The sequence below is a fragment of the Enhydra lutris genome, unplaced genomic scaffold (genome assembly GCF_002288905.1).
Source record: "Enhydra lutris kenyoni isolate GAN:26980312 unplaced genomic scaffold, ASM228890v2 scaffoldscaffold8, whole genome shotgun sequence".
In the NCBI taxonomy this organism is placed as follows: domain Eukaryota; kingdom Metazoa; phylum Chordata; class Mammalia; order Carnivora; family Mustelidae; genus Enhydra; species Enhydra lutris.
In genome coordinates, this window is record NW_019154092.1 from 26,037,346 (window position 1) to 26,059,368 (window position 22,023).

Below are 22,023 nucleotides of genomic sequence, written 5' to 3' on the forward strand. Positions count from 1 at the left end.
GACCTGAGCCGAAGGCAGCCGCTTAACCAACTGAGCCACCCAGGCGTCCCTCTTAAAGTATTTTTAAACACTAAATGCCTCTGGCAGATTCATTATTAGCAATAAATTCCAAATAGTCACTCAGCAAAAATAGAATACCTATTTTGTCCTACTTTCGATCAGAATAAGACTTTCATTTACAACATACATTTCCATGTATACTTCCCATAACTGCACAACTTGAAGCACAGTAAGTCTCCATAATTATTGATATTATATGTTCATCTAAGTCTGTACATGTAGTAGAACTAATTTTATGAAGACCAAGCAATTGGATAGGAGGCAGGGGAAAAACCGTACTAAATTACAAATATTATTTTGTCTTCCTTTTTTTAAATCCCTACTTTTTCTGAAAGGTCTATATCTCACCCAACTATTTACAAAGTAAATGCAGATTATAAACAAAGCCATCTTCTAGATTTCAAACCAAGTTTATAATTTCATTTTTCTTAAACAGTTTTGTGACAAATATCAAGTCTAGGAAGACTTTAACCATCCCATAGGGTCATCACATAGCCCTGTAGAAAGCAGTCCCCTCTAGCTATTTTATTACAATGACAATGTATTTGCAAGGAGTGGAGTTGGATTCACTGCTACCCAACTGGTTTTCTAATCTATCATCTATCCATTGGTACAAAACCATAATTTAGTCACATTGACACTAAAAGTCCTATGGTACAAATGCGTGATATACAATTTTAGTCATTCCTTCAGATGCTGCTAATCAAATATTTATTTTCTCATATGTGTTTATCAGACTTATAATTAGATTAATGCTTTACAGAAAAGATAAAAAGTTGAAAAGAAAGCTCAGAAATTATCATTTAAGGTATGGGGGAAGTCTAAGAAATCATTTAAATTTGAAGAAAGAAAATCCTCCACAAGGCAGAAGTGTGTCTGAGTGGACGCAGAAGGCAGCTCACTCATTCTAAGGCTGCTCCAAGTTCAATGCTTAATCAAGAGCAGGGATAGTGAGTGATCTCATGCATATCATGAACCAAAAGAAAAGGATATCAAAAGCCACTGTAAAACAATTTCTTTCAAAGAATTATGTGGATTATTTCATACATCCATGTACCTGTGTATATTCTTTCCTTTATATCTTCTACATTTTCTAATCATGCCACACTCAATTTTTGCAAGGCTTAATACCTTTATCATTTTTATAATGATTGTCCATTCATTTCTACAACAAATATTTACTGCATGCCTAGACACTGGGCATTCTGATAGGGGAGAGTAAGAACATGATCCCCAAGGCACCCGTGTGGCTCAGTCCTTAAGCGTCTGCCTTCAGCTCAGGTCATGATCCCAGGTTCCTGGAATTGAGTCCTGCATCGGCCTCTCTGCTAGGCGGGAAGCCTGCTTCTCTCTCTCCCACTCCCCCTGCTTGTGTTCACTCTCTCGCTATGTTTCTCTCTGTCAAATAAAAAATAAAAATCTTAAAAAAAAAAAAAAGAACATGATCCCCAAAGTCCCAACTTTCTTGGAACATGTATAGTAATGAACAAGTATAGATAATAGAGAAGTAAATGGAAAGCTTTTCAGAATAACATCAGACACTGAAAAATGCTAGGAAGACTCCTACAGAGGAAGATGTAACAATGATGGATTTGATAACCATTAGTCATGGATGCTGATAGAGCTTGGAGACTGGGGAGTCAGAGATGTCTCACTGAGAAGGGGACCGAGCCAGTGCTTTGAAAATCAGAAATTTGAGCTTTCCTGGCAGTGACTCAGTAACCTGAGACAAGGGAACACTTGGCCCTGGAGGAACAGAGAAGGGACAGAGATAAGGTTAGAGTTGAGAGATAGGCAGAGCCAAATCAGATAGAGCCTCTTTGCTATGAAGGCAGTCTAAATTCCATTCTAAGGGCTCTGGGAAGATGCCTTGAGAGTTTTAAGCAAGGGGGTGACTTACTCCAATTCCTGCTTTAAAAAGACTGCCTTGGCTATTATATCATTTTTATCTGGCCCTTGCAAAAGGTAGATAGATGGATAGATAGATAGATAATCAGATTTAAAAAAGGACTTTGTATTGGTAATTTTTTAAATATCAGGAAAATTGGGGGTAACTAGTTAGGAGAGAACCTTAATGAGAAAAGATTTGTTACTCCTAAGGAACATATATAAAAGCTATACATTATACTCCACAATAAATATGTTTGTACAATAGTTTTCAATGGAGGGGCAATTCATTAGCGAAAAATAAAAAAAATCCAATGCAAGTAAGAAAGCTTTACCAACCTTCCTTTAAAAGCCAACACAAATGCAATGACATGATTGTCTATGTAGAAAATTGGCAAGACTTGACAAAACAACTCCTGAAACTAATAAGCAATTACAACAAGGTTGCAGGATACAAGATAAATATACAAAAGCCAAATGCTTTTCAATATACCAGCAATGAACAAGTGGAATTTGAAATTTTAAAACACAGTATCATTTAAATATCCCAAAATTAAAATTTTAGGTATAAATCTAACAAAATATATACAACGTGTATATGAGAAAAATCTACCAAATCCTGATAAAAGAAATGAAAGAATTAGAGAGGTATTTCATGTGTGAGAAAGAGAGAAGAGAGTGCAGGAGACGGAGAAAATAGAGATTAGTAGGAAGCTAAAGATGAGGAACAAGAACCTCTTAACTGTGGGCTCATGTACCAAGCTCACCAACCTTCTGACTTCCATCAAGGCAGTGCTTTCAGTTAAGTTAATCTCCCACTGTCAGATAGTGCCTGACAGTCTCATGTCAGAATTTGGTCTTAGCACTAGCTAGTCAGTTCTCTTTTATCCTAATATCCCAAAGCCATGAATGGAAGACACCTGTTAGAGTGATACATAAGACAACTTTTACAATGTATGACGTCCCTATGTATTCACTGATATGGAACTTTACCACAGTAATTATTGAGTGCAAAAAACAAGTTACCAAATGGCATAGTATAACTCCTTTTTGGTTAAAAAAAATTACAGCTTGTGTATGTATATGTTTTGGGAAGAAAAAGAAGGAAAAAAGCTTGAAAAAATTTCTCCAAATATTAACAGTGATAATCTCCAAGTAGTAGGATTTAGTGTGTTTTTACTTTTCCTTATACCTTCCAAAATCATCTAATTTTCTAACAACAAAAAAAATACCTAAGCCCCAACAGGCATTATTTACGATGAAATAAAACATCCTTTGCAATCAAATAAAACCATCTTCTATTAAATATTGAACTTTGGGACCCCTGGGTGGCTCAGTCAGTTAAGTGTCTGCCTTCAGCTCAGGTCATGATCCCAGAGTCCTGGGATCAAGTCCCATATCGGTTTCCTTGCTCAGCATGGAGCCTCTTTCTCCCTCTGCCTGCCCCTGTTTGTTACCCGCCCCTCTGACCAAGAAAAATGAAAAAAAAAAAAAAGTCTTAAAAAATAAATACTATAGTTTTTTTCCCGGGTCTAGATATTTTGCTAATGTCTAGTAAAAGTACATGAGAGGGAGAAAGTGAATAAAAAGGAAACACTATGCCCCACTGCCAAATTTCTAATCTGTATTTTTCCCCCTTCTGGACTCAGGTGCCATTCCAAATCCCTGCCAGACCTCCCACTCCCTCTTACATGCCCCTCACACCTGCAGATCTGCTCTGCATCCTCTCCCCCTTTCCCAGTCTCTCTCTAGTCTCTTCCTGATTTCACTCTGCTCCATGACTCACTGTAGTTCACAGTAGTACCTTATCACCTCTCTGAATCTCCAGTCTGCTTGTAACAATCCCCAACTAAAGGACAGCCCTCACATCCCTTCTCTTCCTGCTCCCAGACTGCCAAGTTCTATTAGAAAAGGCACAAAACAGATGGGTTCTTGCTTCCTCATCTCAATTAGTCTTCAAACTCTTCTAATAGTTGGACTAATAGTTGGTTTCCTCTGTTTCTAACTTTCTGTGCTCAAGTGTTCCCTAACTCAAGAATGCTAGGTGGGTCCACTGCTCCTGATTTAAAGCATTAGTTGGCTTCCCTTCACTTTCCCTCATGCCTCCCCATTCTTGCTCACTCCAACTCCACAAAACGGTGGTATAATATTCTTCCACTTATACCTCAAAATTATTTTCTCTCTTTATTCTTCTGTTTCAAAGAAGAAATAGTCAACCTTATTACCCATTCTTTTTTACTCAAAGTTTTGGTCCAGCCATTCCTATTCTAATCACAATTGTAACTGTTCCTTGATGTCTTCCTCTTGCTCTCTCTCCCTTTCTCCTTTTCCTCTTATCACTTTTTCTCCAAAAACCCCCTTTCCTCTCCCTTTAAATTGTATATTTGGTAATGATTTCCCAACATAAAAAAAAAAAAGTCGATCTAATTAACTCCTCAAACTGTATCTTACCTCCCACATTTCTCCCACATTTCTTTTATCTCCTAACTTGAAAATGTAATCTATGATTGCTATTTCCACTTTTTTAATAACTCATCCCTTGACTCCTATAATTTGGCTTAGGCCAAAAGCAAAAGTTAACAATGACTGCTTGCTTTAAGAACCCATGACCTTCTCAGTTCCTATTCAACTTGACCTTGCTATGCACACAGATCATTAAATATTCTTTGTCTAATTTCTTATCACTGCACTCCACTTATTCTGCTTCCTTTCTTGCTACTTTTCCACCTACTTATCCAATCTCTTTTCTGAAGTCAGCATCCTCACCAACCCACCACAACCACCACAATCAGCGCCATTTCTTAGCATTCTCACACTGACAGAATGTGCTGGGCACCCACAACCCTGGGTCCTTGATTTCTCTATTCCCTTAGTCTCTCAGAGCCCTCTGCTTTTAGACTTCTTCCTTCTGTACTCTGCACAAATATAAGCATCTCCCATAAGATTCCTCTCCCTGACTACTTCATTACTTTAAATTATTCATGTAATATCCTCATAGTCTTTAACTTTAAATAGCACTCACATTTGGATAAATTCTATTTCTTCAGTGTTGATATCTATCACAAATTTTAGAATCACATTAAAAATGAATAAAACAAACATCAGTCATCTTCTCATTGCAGTGACACTCTCATGCTGGATTTTCTGTTTCTATGACTAGGACCCCAGTTTTCCCTGAAAGCCAAGGTTACATCACCAGAACCATCTGACCCTTCCTCCCCTGGCACCCCATGGTCCATAAGACCTATCAGTCCTTTGGGAATGTCTCTGTCCTCTCCTTTTTCCAGTGTCACTTAGCACAGTTGGAGCAATTGGTGTTCTATGTCCTACCTAAGCAATTGCTAATTCCTAAGTGTCTTGGCTTCAAGTACTTTTCCTTTAAAATCTACCTTTTGTTGTCAATGCCATGTTTTACACACAGGGCTCTGGGCACACCTAGTCTCTTATCCAATAAAGTCCAAACTCCTTAATCTGGCATATAAAACACTTAATCATTTGTCTCCTAACTTACATTCCAAACCTTGTAAAGCTTGTTTCCCATGTCTCCTTAAAGCTTGTTCCCCTGTCTCCTTAAAACTTGTTTCCCATGTCTCTTAATACATTCCAGACCTTGTTTCCCATGTCTCCTAATACTTCCTCCACCTTCCAGCTAATACTATTAGTTATCATTTCTGGAACATCTTTTACACTTATGCTCATGTTTTACTCTGGCTGAACTTTCTTTTTCATCAATTCCTCTTATCGAAGCAGCTTCATCCTGCAGAACCATTTTAATCTCTACTGTCCTACAAGGCCTTTCCAAAATTCACTGTGGTCACTTGAGTTGTCTGCTATACCTTCCACTGAGCCTATGGATGCCTCTGTTGAAGGATGTATCCTAACCTGCCTTGCTACCTTTGGAGGGCAAAAAAGTCTATTATTTATTTTGTTTTAGCCATGTTTATTCCACATTATGAACAAAATATATATTTAAGAAATGAATTCCTAAAAGAACATTGTAATGATTTTATGACACTGTTTCTTTAATTATGCAAATTTTTGCTAATGTTGTACCTTCTTTAACAGGTGGTGCTGGAAGTAAACAGCGAATTTATCGTTGAGGTAATGTATAATAAAACTATTTTCTCAATCTAAAATTTAAAGAAAAATGTATTTTTGTAATACATCATATGTCAAATATCAGAATATTTGAAATCCTAATCATCTAGATAAAAGGTAAGAGAAAGAACCTCTGCCAAACTGAAATAGCAGTGGTAAAGCCCATACTCCTAAATACCCATGTTTTCAGGCATAGTTTGTGACAGCTCAATGTCATAGTAACTCCTACTTTTCAAACTGTATTGATAGTTTATCCATACATTTCCCAGCTTAAAGCATAACAATAGAAGCACAGTAACATGTCAGGATGGTAAGAGGAATTTCAGACAGTTATAGCATCAAGAAAGACAACCGATGACCAATCAATGAGGGAAAGATATAAAAGTAAAAAAACTTGTAATCATGACTAAGTAGAACAACAGAGAATCTGATGCCAGTCAGAGTGGGGTTCAGGAAGTAAAGCTCCCATCCTCCATCTCTGGGAGGGCTTTATTTTATTACAGTAGTTAAACTTTCATTATGATAGCCTCAAACCATTGAAGAAAACAAAATTGCTTTCCTAATCTTTGTTGACAAAATAGCGAATATGTAGTACATTTCAGGAAGTCGTATCAAAATGGGAGGAAAATGTACATGCTTTGGTTCCTGAAAGGATAAGCTCCATTCACAGGGAACATTTCCTTCCCACAAAGTACTAATTAAGTGAAGCCATAGCTTAAACAAACCTACAATCATCTGTGTCTCAAATAAGTACATTAGGAGTTACTTAAAATTTTATATATATATATTTATATATATAAATATATGCATACATTTATACATGTATACAAATGCTTGTGCATGTTGTAACACTTCTAAACTCTTGAATACTATAAAATTCTTAGACATCCTGGGTGCCTGGGTGGCTCAGTGGGTTAAACCTCTGCCTTCAGCTCAGGTCATGATCTCAAGGTCCTGGGATCAAGCCCCGCATTGGGCTCTCTGCTTGACGGGAAGCCTGCTTCCCCCTCTCTCTCTGCCTGCTTCTTTGCCTACTTGTGATCTCAGTCTGTCAAATAAATAAATAAATAAATAAATCTTTCAAAAAAAAATTCTTAGACATCCTCCAACAAAAGCACCATAAGACTACAAAGGAAAAAACATAGAGCAAGCAAAGATTCAAATGGACAATACTGAGAAGATATGAAGTTGTCCATGGGATTATTACAAGTACCACCGAGTCAGTTAAAATATTCTTCTAATCCTACAATACTATATTTGGGTGCTTAGCCAGAGTGGTGTCCTTACCAACAGAAAAGAAAAATCCCTTCCCTCTTTTAGATGAACAGACTCACCAGCACAACTTTGCTTCTGCATAGGACATACTCAGTGGAACACTAGTATAGTCTTTTATACTCTGGAGACCAGAAAGCCTGGTCAGAGTTCAATGAAGGGTGAGATAAGCAAAGCCTCCACATGCTGAGGACCAATTGAAAAAAAGAAAAATCATAACATATTATCCAATATAAGACACTGTGAGCACCACACTTAGCTAATGAAATTTGTTTCCCTAGAATCCTATAGTTAAAAGTGAGATGATTCCAAAAGAAGTAGGTAGGCAGGTGACTGGGCTGTACCTATCTCGAGTCATGAATTAGTAAACACCTTCTTTGTTCCTCAAATTCAATACAGCTGCTTCTTCTGGGTGTACCTTATAATGTTGAATAAATGTCTTTCCTAAATGAAACTGTACTAACACTGTACAAAATGTGAACCATTTTTGCATAAGGTGAAAGAATTAGACATTGAAAATGGCACTACAAAATGGCAGATGGTCAGAAGACAAAAGCGGGAGTGGATCAAGTTTGCAGCTGCCTGTCGAGAAGGAGAGGACAACTCCAAGAGGAATCCGATTGCCAGAGTAAGTGATGAAATAAACAGGAGCATGCTGTGCTGATAACAAATGATTCTGCAGGGCAGGAGAGCCCTCAGCCGTTTCGGAGATCTGCAGTCTTCACTACTCCATAGTGATTTAGGAAGCCGGGTGACTTCTAGTCATCTGCTCATGTTGCTGAGCCACTGTTTCGAATATCACCTTTGGGGAGCTGATACAGAGCAGAAAGTCTTCGAGTAACCCTGGGAGAGGCCTGGATCTCCAGCACAACTGGGCTTTATCTGTTCATTTGTGTTCTGCTTATCTGTCTTATGCACCTGTTATAGGAAATGAATGCATGTAGTAATAATCTTCTGACTATCCCGCCCCCAAATCAAAGGTTTATAGTATTAATTAATTCTCTCCAAGAAAGTGTCAGAAGTTCCCACTAGATTCTTATACCCAGAAATTAGGAGAGACTTTAAAAGTATTCTAAATAACGGTAATTAAAAAGGAAGGAGAGTTAAGCGAAGAAAGTATAGTAAATTGATCCATGAGAATGGGATCCACAGGGGTGCCTGGGAGGCTCAGTGGGTTAAGCCTCTGCCTTCGGCTCAGGTCATGATCTCAGGGTCCTAGGATCGAGCTCCACGTTGGACTCTCTGCTCAATGGAGAGCCTGCTTCCCCCTCCCCCTCTGCCTGCCTCTCTGCCTATTTGTGATCTCTCTCTCTCTCTGTCAAATAAATAAATAAAATCTTAAAAAAAAATGGGATCCACATTAACAGTATCACTAGTTCTTTCTGGGCATCTTGGCCTTGCCCCACTAGTGAAATCAGTCGAGCGATCAACCAGAATTCTCTCCTGAAAGCTTTACGGTTATACATTGTTTAAATGTATACATAAAGTTTTTCATAAAATGTAGCAAGCATCAGCAGTGATGTGACAAATACAACCTCAGCTCAAGAAGAGATTATATATTCTCTCAGGGAAGTTTTCAGAATTGGGAAAATTTTTGGAAAGCTTTAAATAATTATTGTTTCCTTTCAACTCACAGTTACAGTTTTATGTTACTTCACTCACTCTCACTGCATGGCATATTCTTTTCTCTTTATTGCATTTGGAGGATTTCCTGGATTTTTGTCTATACAAATAAGATCTCTGGATTAGAGTGGAGCTAATCCAAGTTGTATTTCCAGCTGTCTTTATTTAGTTGTGGATATTTGGGGCACAAATCTTAGTATTTTACTGAATGTTCTCATCTTTAGTATACAGGCGAGATTTCTAAATTTAAGCTATCTTTGTTTAAATTTATGAGCGACAGATATAAAACTATTAAAACTAAACCTACTTGGCAGAATATCTGCCATAAAATCTATTTGGCAGGTGAATGAGTAATATGGTAGGTTTCATTTCAAAAAATTATTTCTAAACACTGTGTTTCTTTTCTGGTTTTCTTATTTATAATTTTGATTAAATCTCCAACCAAAGTCTAGTCAAGGTACATATCAGTATGACACAATCTTTTAACAAATACTAAAGATGGTATTTCTTCTGTCAAACTCCTTATATGCAGAGAAATCAGAGAACTGAACAATGTATTGTTAATAATAACATATCTAGCATCAAGCATATATGTGCCTAATGCCAGACATTGGCATGGAGTGTATATATGTTACCTCATACAATTCCCAAAATAAACAGAAGGTGGGATTATATGCTGATACTTGGCAAAGTGAAGTGAACTTCCCAAGGTCACATGTAAATCATGGTACCCGGTTTCAACCCACAGCCCATCTGCCTACAAAGCTATTCTTTTCTTATTCTATTATACGTTGTAGTTCATGATCTGCTTTCAATAAGATCACAGACCTGGCCATTTCCTTTATAGATTCGATCAGACTGTGAAGCGAACCAAAAGATTACATATCGCATCTCTGGGGTAGGAATTGATCGACCACCTTACGGAGTGTTCACCATTAATCCTCGGACTGGGGAAATTAACATCACGTCGGTGGTGGACAGAGAGATAACTCCACTTTTTTTGGTAAGTCACAGCAATGTGTCTAATTTATGCATTTTATTTTTCTTCCCCTTTTAAAATACAGTAAAGCTGAAACCAAATCAATGGATCGAAGAGATGAAAAGAGTGTGAAAATATGTTTGTAGTTCCAGAGTGTCTGTCTGGTGTGTTGCATTGGTATGCCATCAAATGTCTTAACAATGTTTAAGTGCTCCCTTCAGCAGCACATATACTAAAATTGGAATGATATGGAGTAGATTAGCATGGCCCCTGCTCAAGGATGACACGCAAATTTGTGAAGCATACCATATTTTTGGGACGATGTGGATGGAACTAGAGGGTATTATGCTTAGCGAAATAAGTCAATCAGAAAAAGATAATCATATGATCTCCCTGATATGAGGAAGTTGAGAGGCAACATGGGGGGTTTGAGGGGTAAGAAAGGAATAAATTAAACAAGATGGGATCGAGAGGGAGATAAACCATAAGAGACTCTTAATCTCACAAAACAAACTGAGGGTTGCTGGGGGTGGAGGGGAGAGGGGAAGGAGAGGGTAGTGGGGTTATGGACATTGGGAAGGTATGTACTATGGTGAGTGCTGTGAAGTGTACAGACCTGCACCCTGGGACTAATAATACATTACATGTTAATAAAAAAGAATAAAAATCATTTGTAAATAGATGCTAAGTGAGCTCTATATTTAGAAATGAACAATTGATAAGAAAAAATACAGTTAAATTAAAAAATAAAAAAACAAAAACAAAACAATGTTTAAATTAACAAACTATAATACAGTCTGGATTCACGAAGTAAACTGTTTCTTTGCATATTTCCTGAAATATTTTTTTGAACATGTTACTTAATTTCCTTTCATGGAAAAAACAGGTTTTTTCCCCCCGAACTCTCCACAGATCTATTGCCGGGCTCTGAATTCACGGGGTGAAGATTTAGAAAAACCTCTTGAGCTTAGGGTCAAGGTTATGGATATAAATGATAACCCTCCAGTTTTTACACAAAATGTGTACACAGCCAGCATTGAAGAAAACAGTGACGCAAGTAAGTAGATAACACTCCTTCTCTGCATTATATCACATTGATTTCCCTTGGCCAAAAGCTGTAGGAAACTGACCTACAGGTAATATAAAGATCAGAAAAGTCAAACTTGTATTTTGAACAAACACCACAAATTCTAACTTAAAACTGACCTAGAAAAAAAAAATCTTATCGAAAATGCAAAATATCCTCCCATTTGTGGAGGATTCTTACACATGTGATATAGCATGAGCTTTAATGCCTTCCTTAAAGATTATTACTGGCTCATGATTAACTTATTCTAAATGAGTTAACTGAAGAAGAAACCATAGATGTGGAAAAGGGCTCTGTGCTGGTCTATTCCTCGAATTCTGGGCACAGAATTTGAATTTGAATTCAAAGTACACCAGAGAGTGATGAAGGATGTATTTCCAACAGTACACATCAGGTTGGTCCCAGAGGGTAATCAATGGTTCTTCACAGTCTACACAGCAAGCCACATTACATTTTCTTATTTTTTTCACTTTTTTCCATCCTGCTTAATCCAGCTCTAGCTCCAATACTCTTTTCTCCCTCTTTCTATCAGTTCTCCTGCACGTCTTTTCTTTCTATGCCTGTCTTATATTGTTATATCCTCTGTTCTCCCCTCTTTCCTTCTGCCTCTTTCTTTCCCCAATCTTCTAATATTCCTTTTCCTTTCATACTCTATGTCTGCCTGTGCACCTCTAAATTAGATTTGGAAAAAAGAATAGAAAAAAGAAATTTCAGAAAAAAGGCAGATAGAAAGCAAACTAGAGATACTGATGGAGGGTCAAAGAAAGAAGGATGGAGAAGTCTAGAGGAAAAGAGACAAGAGGGAAGAAATGCTGGAGGAGAGAAGGAAGAGGTAAAAAGGCAGGAGTCATGGGGGTGTCTGCAGAACTCCTTCTTCAGAGACCCTGAAAACAGTGATGTGGAAAATAAGAAACACAAAATGTTTTATAACATAGGATGGGAAGACATACAGAAGTAAAAGAAAGGTTTCACCCAAGAAAGACCAAACAGAGAGAGGGTTCAAAGCCCGTCATCATTTCCTCACTAATATACCCCAGCACAACCTGAGGAAGGGAGAGAAGTGAAACCCACATCTAAACCCACACCCAAGTCCACGTTTGCATCCACTGGGGTGCTGGTCAGCAGTTTTGTTAACGCTCCCTCATGCAAGGAGAGTGAACCACAAGGCCAAGGCATATTTTCATAAGCTATAATTCTGTGAAAACTGGCTTTTTCTATTGAAAGGGTCCCTGGTTCTCTGTGTTATGGTTTTTCACGTTGCAGCTGGGCTAGAAGGAGAAAAACATCAGGGACCAGCCAGCTCTGGAAAATCTGTCCTATGGGCTGATGGATGTTCTTCAGGACAACCAAGATGCATGTTCTTTGTCCCTATGAATAATTAAGAACTTTCTATTCCTGTGGACAAAGTTTCATTTCAACAGTTATATGTTTTTAATGAATCAGTAAAGTGCTATCATCCACCAAGGCAACCAACATAACTCCCTACTTTCTAGATGAATGAAAATAAAGACTATAGGTTCTCAATAAATAACCTTAAAATTGAATTTAATTAACATTGAATTCTGGAGCACTGAAAAGAAATATAACACACACACACACACACACACACACACACACACACAATACATCATAAAGAAAACTAAAAAAAAATTGAATTGAATTAAGCTATAATCTTTACTATTTAAGCATTTTAAAATAATGTCATATGACCACAGCAAAAACAAATTGATAGGGGCGCCTGGGTGGCTCAGTGGATTAAAGCCTCTGCCTTCGGCTTGGGTCATGATCCCAGGGTCCTGGGATCAAGCCCCACATCGGGCTTTCTGCTCAGCAGGGAACCCGCTTCCTCCTCTCTCTCTCTGCCTGCCTCTCCGCCTACTTGTGACCTCTATCTGTCAAATAAAAAAATAAAAATCTTTAAAAAAAATAAAAAAATAAAAAACAAATTGATAAAACCACTTTTCAGTTTTATGATAAAGGTTATGGAACTTTTCATACATTAATGATTACTCTAGTTTGCTGCTAATTTACATTTGATCACTCAAAGAGTGCAAGTACTTTATAACGTGCAAAGGATTGTATAGGAGCAAGCTACCATTATTTCTGCAGTCAGGGTGTAACTGGAAGTTATGATACTACATTCATGGGAACTAAAACAAAATAAAATTCAGGGGAAGGCCAACCACTCTTTCCTCCTATGCCTGATGATTTGCTCAATTGATTCTAACAGAGCCCCAAACATTCTCCACCTCCATCTTCATTTCTAGACACACTGGTTGTAAAGTTAAGTGCCACAGATGCAGATGAAGACAATCATCTGAATTCTAAAATAGCCTATAAGATCATCTCTCAGGAGCCAGCAGGTGCACCAATGTTCATCCTGAACAGGTACACTGGAGAAGTCTGCACGATGTCCAGTTTCCTTGACAGAGAGGTAAAGCCTTCTATGAATGAATGATAAGAAATAAGGAATTCCATTTTCCAAAGACAAAGATAAAATGATCTCTTTATGCCCTTCCTGCAATGTAAAGGAGGGAAGGAACAATAACCCAACCATGACTTTCCAACGACAATTTTAAGAAGAAAAGATTATATTAAAGTCTTACATAAAATTATAAAAGGAAATTGGGAGAACAACAGCAGAATGTGTTGGATTTCATTCAAAAGTAGATCTAAGTCTTATAATTCTTTTTCATCTTAAGCAACACAGTATGTATAACCTCCTCGTGAGGGGCTCAGATCGAGACGGAGCGGCAGATGGACTGTCTTCTGAGTGCGACTGTAGAATCAAGGTTTTAGATGTCAACGATAATTTCCCCACCTTGGAGAAAACTTCTGTAAGTTGTTACTCTTATAACCCTTTTTCCCTAAGTGTCAGTAATCGATTTGCTTTCCTGCTAGTTTGTGAGCTGGTTCTACTGTATGTATGGATGGATTCAGCTTTGCTATGTGAACCTTGGAACTCCTTACATATAATAACAGATCTCATATAATTAGTAATACTGTATTAACTCTGTATGGTAACAGATGGTAACTAGACCTACTATGGTGATCATTTCACTGTATATTTCACACTTCACAGTGTATATAAGTATTGAAATACTACATCGTACATCAAACTAAAATGATAGTGTATTTCAATCGAATTTCATTAAACATAAATAGTATACTTTTCTAGTGTGTGTGTGTTTACCTCTGAGTCACTATTCTGTGCAACTTCCATCTATGAAAGCAGCAGAGTGTCTCCTCCATACTCTCTACTTATAGAAATGTGGGATTTTATTAGTATAAATCTGGGAATCATGTAACATTATTGATCTGTCTTTATAGGCCTGATAATTTGCTGAATTAATTCTACAAGGGTCCCAAACATTCTCAACTTTCATCTTCATCTTTAGGCATAAAGAAGCATAAAACTGAAAATAGCAAGGCCAAATATGGCTCACCAGTACTTTGGTTTAAAAAAAAAAAAAGTTTTATTGGACCACAACTTGACTCATTCCTTTTTATGTTATCTGTGGGTACTTTGATCCTACAGCAGCAGAGATAACTAGTTGCAACATGAACTCTCTGGCTCACAAAGCCTAAAATACAACTCTCTAACCCTTCATAGTAAAAGGAAGGAGTAACTTAAGGAAAATTAAAAAATAAGCAAGAAAAATGAAAAAAAAAAAAAAGAAAAAGAAAAAGGAACAAAGTGCCAGTTTGACCTTGACTGCATATACAGCACAAAAAAAAAATCAGTTTTATTATCTTATAATCATTTTATTCTTATATTTCTGATTAGAATGTATGGCATTTAATAATGATTCAAAAATTATTTATGGAATTTATTGTTAGTATCTTAAATGACAGTTAATGTATTAATAAATATCTTTCCTCTCAAAACTTTATTGATTATAAATTTGATCTATGTCATTTCAGTATTCAGCAAGTATTGAAGAGAATTGTCTAAATTCAGAACTGATACGATTACAAGCAATTGATCTTGATGAAGAAGGCACCGATAATTGGTTGGCAAAATTTTTAATTCTCTCCGGAAATGATGGGAATTGGTTTGATATTCAAACAGACCCACAAACCAATGAGGGCATTTTGAAAGTCGTCAAGGTAGAGTATCGGATCTGCAATATTTCTAAGGTTTTAAAATACTCTTACAGACAGAATCTGCCTCCAAAAAATACTCTATAACCTCGAATACTATTTATGCAGACCAGTGCTGTAAGTTAGCTCACCATGCCAGACTGGGACTTACAGTCCAGCAACATGCTCTTTATTACCAAAATCAATAAGAAATAAGGAGGGTGTTTTGTTCTCATAGTGCCCAATATCTAGTTGAAAAGACAAGGCATGCATTCTCAAATTAGATAATGAGTTAAAAACAAAGAAGTAGTTGTATAGATGTAATAATGTTAAACATAATTAATGGCCAAATGGTAAAATATAAAATAATTACTAAGAGGTGAGATCTTTCTGAGCTGGATTTGTCTGAAAAGGTTTCATGCACAGATCACAGCTTAACCACGACCTTACAACTGAGCTTGCTAATGTGAGAAATGAGCAAACTCACTGAGGTGAGGAAAGGTAAAGCATGTTCAGGGTACCGCGAGCAATTCTTTGAGGTTGCAGCAGAATGTTCATGGAAGGAAATAAAGATGTAAGAACAAAGATGTTGAGTCAGAGTCGGTCTCATTTGACTTTCTCTTACAAATTAATTTTTCTTAAATTACTTTATGATTTTTACCTTATGGACAGCAATAAAATCTAAAAATATAAATTAGAAAAAACTAAAACTGCAAACCAGTAAGATTAAAATTAACTTTAATGTAATAAGGGAAATTAATTTTTTCACAAATAAGGGAAATTAATTTTTTCTCAAACAAAATTACTACTAACAACATAAACAGAACTTAGAGTTATGAAAATATATACTAATAAACAAATGCACACCTTTAATTTAGTACACAGTGTGAACTGTAATTATTCTATTCTGTTACTACTTTTCTTTATCCCAGTTACTGTTATCAGGAAGTCATTTGGCCTTCATCTAATGGAAACACATCATTTCTATATAGAGTCTTTCTCTGTTCTTTTTGCAATTGTCTGGAGCAATTAAAGTATTACTACTTTACCACAAAACACAATCACCAGCACTGAAATAATGCACTCTATTAATTTATAAGGTGGTCACCAAAATTATGGAAAATATCTATGTATACCTTCTAAGACTGTCATTCAAATGAGCACACACAATTTCAAAATTCCTGAGGAGAGCACAAGGACTCTAAGAACTAGCCAGAGCCTTCCTGTTTGAGGAATATTGTTTTAGGCCATAGGTTGGCAAACTATAGCCCACAGGCCAAATACGACCTGCCATAATTTTGCTCATAATATTTTATTGAAACATAGCCATATTCATTATTTTCTATGGCCATTTCTACCCTCCGATGGCTGAATTGAATGTTTAAAACAAAAACTGTATATGGCTTCCAAAACCTAAAATATTTACTATCTGCTCTTACCCAAAAAATTTTACTAATCCCTACTTCTAGATCAAGAAAACTTGGGGATATTTAAAAAAAAAAAAAAGCAGTCACGTTATGAGCTCAACTCCAGGAAGCTTAAAGTTAAGAAAATAATTACTATGTTAATCAAGTCCTGAGGTGCTAAGAACCTGATCTAAGGCAATAGTGGTAAAAATGGAAATGAGGGAACAAGACTAACAACCATTGCCAAATTAACATAGATAAGGAAGAGAGAGAAGTCACCGACCATCCCACCAAATTCTGAGTATTTAGTCAAGTTTGTTTCCAGAGATCAGAATTTGTTCAACCTTGCATCTCAGTTAAAAACCAGGATCTAGACATGTCATATAATTTTTACCCATCTTCTTACCGTCTTAATCATTGACTTTGATTGTTATCTTACAGCATGCAACTGTTCTTTGCTTTTGGTCTGCCTCTAAACCTACTAAAAAACATAGTTAAGAACTTTGCATATAAACAACTCGATCTAAATATTCCACTCTTAGCACCTGGCCCAGTGGCCAGAAGATAGTAGAAACTCACTGAAAGCTTGAGGGTGATGTGGTTCTCACCCAAATGGGAGTCACCAGGCTTGATTTCATATTTCACAATTTTTTAAAATTATAAAAATAAGAAAACATTTATAATGCAGGCACTATAACTTATACTATATGTTTTCTGTGAGAGCTAAAAGGTTTTTTTTTTTTTTTTTAAACATACTTAGTTCATCACAAGGAAAAACTATGGGAAATTCAATTTTATGAAAACTGGTCAAGGTAGTGTTAGATTTTATGCAGACACAGTGTCTCTCTTTCTTCCCTGGATGATAACTTCTCAAGTCTATTAAAGAAAGCAGGAAGAATATGCCTAGGAATATCAAAATAACATGGAAAGGCTAATTAAAATGAAATGTAAAACCTTAGTATGTATATCAGAACCCAGCCTGAAGAGAAGACTATCTATTTAGAGAACATATGTGTAATTTCCCAAGTTTGGCACATGCAATGAGGTCTCTAATGTTCTCCTGCATCCTCTCCATCTTTTCTCAAGCTGCCATTTAACCTTGTGGAAACTGGCCCCTCAGTCACGGGCTTTTACTGAGCATTCATAACCCTTTTCTTAGTCTAAGGATATTACAAATGATTCAATTCAACTCAAATGTATTGAGAACTGTGAGGTGCTAGAGATAATAAAGGTGAATGAAACAAGGTCCTTGTTCTCAAGAAACTTGTAACAAGAAAATCTTTAAGAAGGTAAAAAACAAAACAAACAAAAAAAAAAACAAAACCTGTCAATAATAATGTCCTTTAGGTATTTATCAATAAATGTGTATGGAAATACTAACAAACAATATAAATGTGTGTGTGCGTATATACACATTCGTTTCACCATTGAGAAGAAAAGCAAAATGTTATCTAATTGGAATTCTAACAAAGAAACATTGGTTCTCTGTCTTACCAGGCAGTCACAGGATACCAGCTAGTAAGTTATATGGCTTTATAGAGGTTTTATGCATATTACCTAATCATCCCAACTCTGGGAAGAAAATATTCTGATTCCTTGTTTTATAGAAAGTGAAACAAAACCAAAGAGGAAAACACTAAGTTGTCTTAAGTTCACCCAGGTGGCAAATGACAAAGACAGGATCCAAGCAGAGCTCTCGTTTTCCCAGGTCATATTTAATGTGCCTCGAGGTGGCATCTGGGACCAGGAAAACAAGGAAGAAGCAAGAGCTCGTGCCTTGAGACATTTCCCTCTGTTCAACCCTATAAGCCTCTTCCAACTGTGTGTGCCTGCTACTCTCTTCCAGACCCACTGGCACCAGAAAATGTCAATTCCTGAAAAGCAGAACATACATACCCACACACATCATTACAAAACACTGTGTGTTTTGTAGACAGACTGCTAACCTCCTCCCTTTTCCCACCTTAATTCTAAAATGAACCAGCATCCCCCTGAGAAATCGCAGGGTTCTATTAACTTAGATCCAAAGCAAAAACAAGCAAACAAAATTGCATGTGAGACTCTAACAGCTTAGCTTTGATGTTAAAATTTAACGTAGCAAAAAACTCACCAGAAGCCAAATCGATTTTTGGAGGGGTCACCTTTATCCTGAGCGCTTCCTGAGCCTCTCGTAGACTTTCTTTCTTTTTTTTTTTTTTAAGATTTTATTTATTTATTTTACATAGAGAGAGAGAGAGAGAGAGAGAGAGAGAGAGAGAGAGAGAGATCACAAGTAGGCAGAGAGGCAGGCAGAGAGAGAGGGGAAGCAGGCTCCTCGCCGGGCAGACAGCCCGATGGCGGAGCTCGATCCCAGGACCCTGAGATCATGACCTGAGCCAAAGGCAGAGGCTTAACCCACTGAGCCACCCAGGTGCCCCTCTTGTAGACTTTCTTAACACTTGCTCCACGCTTTCTGACACAGATCTGCGTATCCTTTGTGAGTATTCTTCAGTCCCGCCTCAAACTGCAGAAACCTAGTTGTTCCAGCCACTCCATTCTAACTCCAAAACCAGACCCATGGTTGTGTTTATTGTTCTTCGCACAATCCGGACTTCTGCATACAAGCAAAACTCTTGATAAAAGGTCCCACCTGCAGAGGATATGAGAGGCTCTGTGCCTTTCCTCTGCTTTTTATCTTCCCTATTAGAGGGAAGATCAGCTCCTAACCAATTCACAATATTCTGTGAATGTCTATAATTGACACAATGTTATATACATATTAATATACTTTCCACCATATCTATTCAAAAGGGAGAGAACTATTCTGATAAGCAAAAAGCATATATGTGTGTACGCGCAAAGGACCGCCAAGAGATTCCTGTACCAGAAGAGAGGATCTCACATCTCTCGTTTGTTTAAAGACAGCATGGAATTCTAGAAAATAAAAACTGAGATATAAAAGAGGGGTTTCTTCCCATCGAAAATATATTTTTGACCACAGCATTCATAATTGGCTCTGTGTGAGGCATCGTGTGGACCAGGGAGAGAACAGATGTACCAAAGAATCAAAATCCCAAACCTGAAGGGTGTGAGCTGAAATTGAAGGAAATCATGTGGGCAGGCCCCATGTAAGGGCACAGCTGAATTCCTATAAATACTTCTATCTTATTAGCTCTTGTGAAGAACTAACTAAAATTTACTAAAATATTTATGATGTCATAGAATTTCCTTGAGGAGCAGAGGTTTACTTGGCAGTGGTCTCTTGACTTCTGTTGTTGGTAAACGTGATGCAAGGTTGCTTACATTAGCTTCCAGGACACTTCTAAACAGACTTTGTCCAGGACTCACTTTTCACAACTGCTTTCTCACTCATTATATAAGAGGGAACTCTCTTCCAACCGAAAATCCATTTTTCAGTATACAATTCACAGTCAGCTCTGTGCTGAATTGTTGGTGGTGACTTTTCATGTCACCACATCAATGATTCTGGATCAAAAGATTCCATTCACCTTTTATCCAAAGAACCCATTTCAAAGGTAGCTTTTCTCTGGGAAAGGTATTTACCTATTTGAATATGCCCTGTGAAGAAACCTTCTTGTCTCCCAGACCCAGCACAGTGAAATTATAGTTTAGGGCTGCATTTAATAATCATGAATTTTCCTTCAGAAGTTGTTTGCATCATTTTTTTTTAAATTACATGTTCATTTACATCATATATATTGGCTCCTTTATTCTGCTGAATTCAAGAGATTCTCAGATGTGGATTCTACAAAGAAAACCTGGGTCCTATTTATTCATTCACCAGTTGTAAACCCCTTTTTATTTCATGCTAAGTTTTTTATTTTTCTCATTTGGAAAGAGATCGTTTTGACTTCAGGATCTTTATATAAGAAGTTTAGAACTCTAGTAGATAGTCCAACTTAAGTCACAGGCCTAAATGACCTACCTACCTGATTATGCCAAGACATAAAGGGAATAACATATCTGAAATATCTGGTGCTGTAATTGGTAAAGTTTTATCCATTCAAAATCTGAATTACATAGCTCCTGGACTTCACTCTCATGTGCTGCTTTCTTATCACAGCTACTTACTCTAACAAAAGAGAGTCCTTTTGCTGTTTTGGAATTTTTTACTTTCTATGATTTCAGATGCTGGATTACGAACAAACGCCTAATATTCATCTTGGTATTGGAGTGAAAAACCAAGCTGAATTTCACCACTCAGTTGCCTCTCGATTCCAAATGCACTCAACCCCTGTGAGAATTCAGGTTGTTAATGTGAGAGAAGGACCCACATTTCATCCAAATTCTATGACCTTCAGTATACGAGAAGGAATAAGAGGGAATTCCTTATTGAATTATGTGCTTGGCACCTATACGGCTACAGATTTGGACACAGGAAACCCTGCCACAAATGTCAGGTACCACAAAAACTGTGCTCATGTCAAAGTGATAAAATGGGGTTTTGTCCAGTGTTAACTCACACAGAATGTGTTAGACTGTGTGGGTTGAAGTAGTTTTTGAGTTTGACTTTGCTTCTCTTGTTCATTTGCTTGCTTTAGAACATTTTTGTAGCACTGACATTTTCCCAAGATTTTAACAGTATTTAACGCAATATGCCCTCCAACTGGTTAGAAAGGTAATTGTGTCCAGGAAGAAATTATGAGGTCAAAGGGCTGCCTAAGAGATTCTGGAAGTATCTCTAATCTTTTGCGGCCCCAGGCTGATTTATGCCGTAAACTATGAGACATAATAAAAGACGAATCACTGCTTGTTTCCTTGAAACTTGTCTCATCCAATGAAGCTGGGGCTAATCTCAAACCCCAGCTTGACTTAAGAGAAAAAAAAAAAGATAATAAGAGAAGCTGAAACATAGGTGTTTCAGAAATTTGAGTAGTGTAAAGAAAGTTAGAACTGGAGAAATAGGTAGGCATTCCAGGGCACGAGTACACAGATTATACATGAATTACATTATATTACAAGATACTCTAGAAAATTATTCTCGTGAAATATGTAAGTATTCTCTATGTCTCTTCCTTATCTCTTTTCTTCTCCTCCTCCTAAAATTTTTGGAGTGAGCAGTCTATTGATTTGTAAATTACTTTGACATTAATAGTTTTGATTACTTGATAGAGTAAAAAATTTACAGGCAAGAAAAATTATGAAGTTTATCAATACGGGATAGAAGAAAAGGATGTGTCAGACAAGTACCTTGGACACTTGAAATTAGGCCTGGTACAGAGGCCAGATCTTCATCCACTAAGATCAAGCAATTTGAATCCATTATATTATTATATTATACATATTATATTATATTATATTATATTATATATACCACAACCACTAATAGGCCAAGAGTGAGATACTCTAAAGCTAATTAATACACCTTAAAATGTAAGAAAAATGAAGTATATCACATGTGAAAATGAGTAAAGGATATTCCCTCAATATATAATGCTATAATAAATAAACCTGAAAAAGACTCATACATTGTACTAACGATTATAGTAAGAACTAGAAAAGTAAGAATCATGAAATTTTAAAACCCT

The 22,023-nt window shown here is 36.9% G+C and overlaps 1 protein-coding gene across 1 annotated transcript in view; it reads left to right on the plus strand.

Moving 5' to 3' along the window:
• The first annotated feature begins 5,883 nt into the window (after window positions 1–5,883).
• The window catches only part of LOC111142720 (desmoglein 4), a 29,324-nt gene continuing 13,184 nt past the window's right edge, over window positions 5,884–22,023 (plus strand). The window contains 8 exon segments of the mRNA XM_022496002.1: window positions 5,884–6,048; window positions 7,814–7,945; window positions 9,788–9,943; window positions 10,832–10,976; window positions 13,274–13,440; window positions 13,709–13,843; window positions 14,931–15,116; window positions 20,624–20,895. Of these exon segments, the coding sequence (XP_022351710.1) occupies window positions 5,884–6,048; window positions 7,814–7,945; window positions 9,788–9,943; window positions 10,832–10,976; window positions 13,274–13,440; window positions 13,709–13,843; window positions 14,931–15,116; window positions 20,624–20,895 (1,358 nt within the window).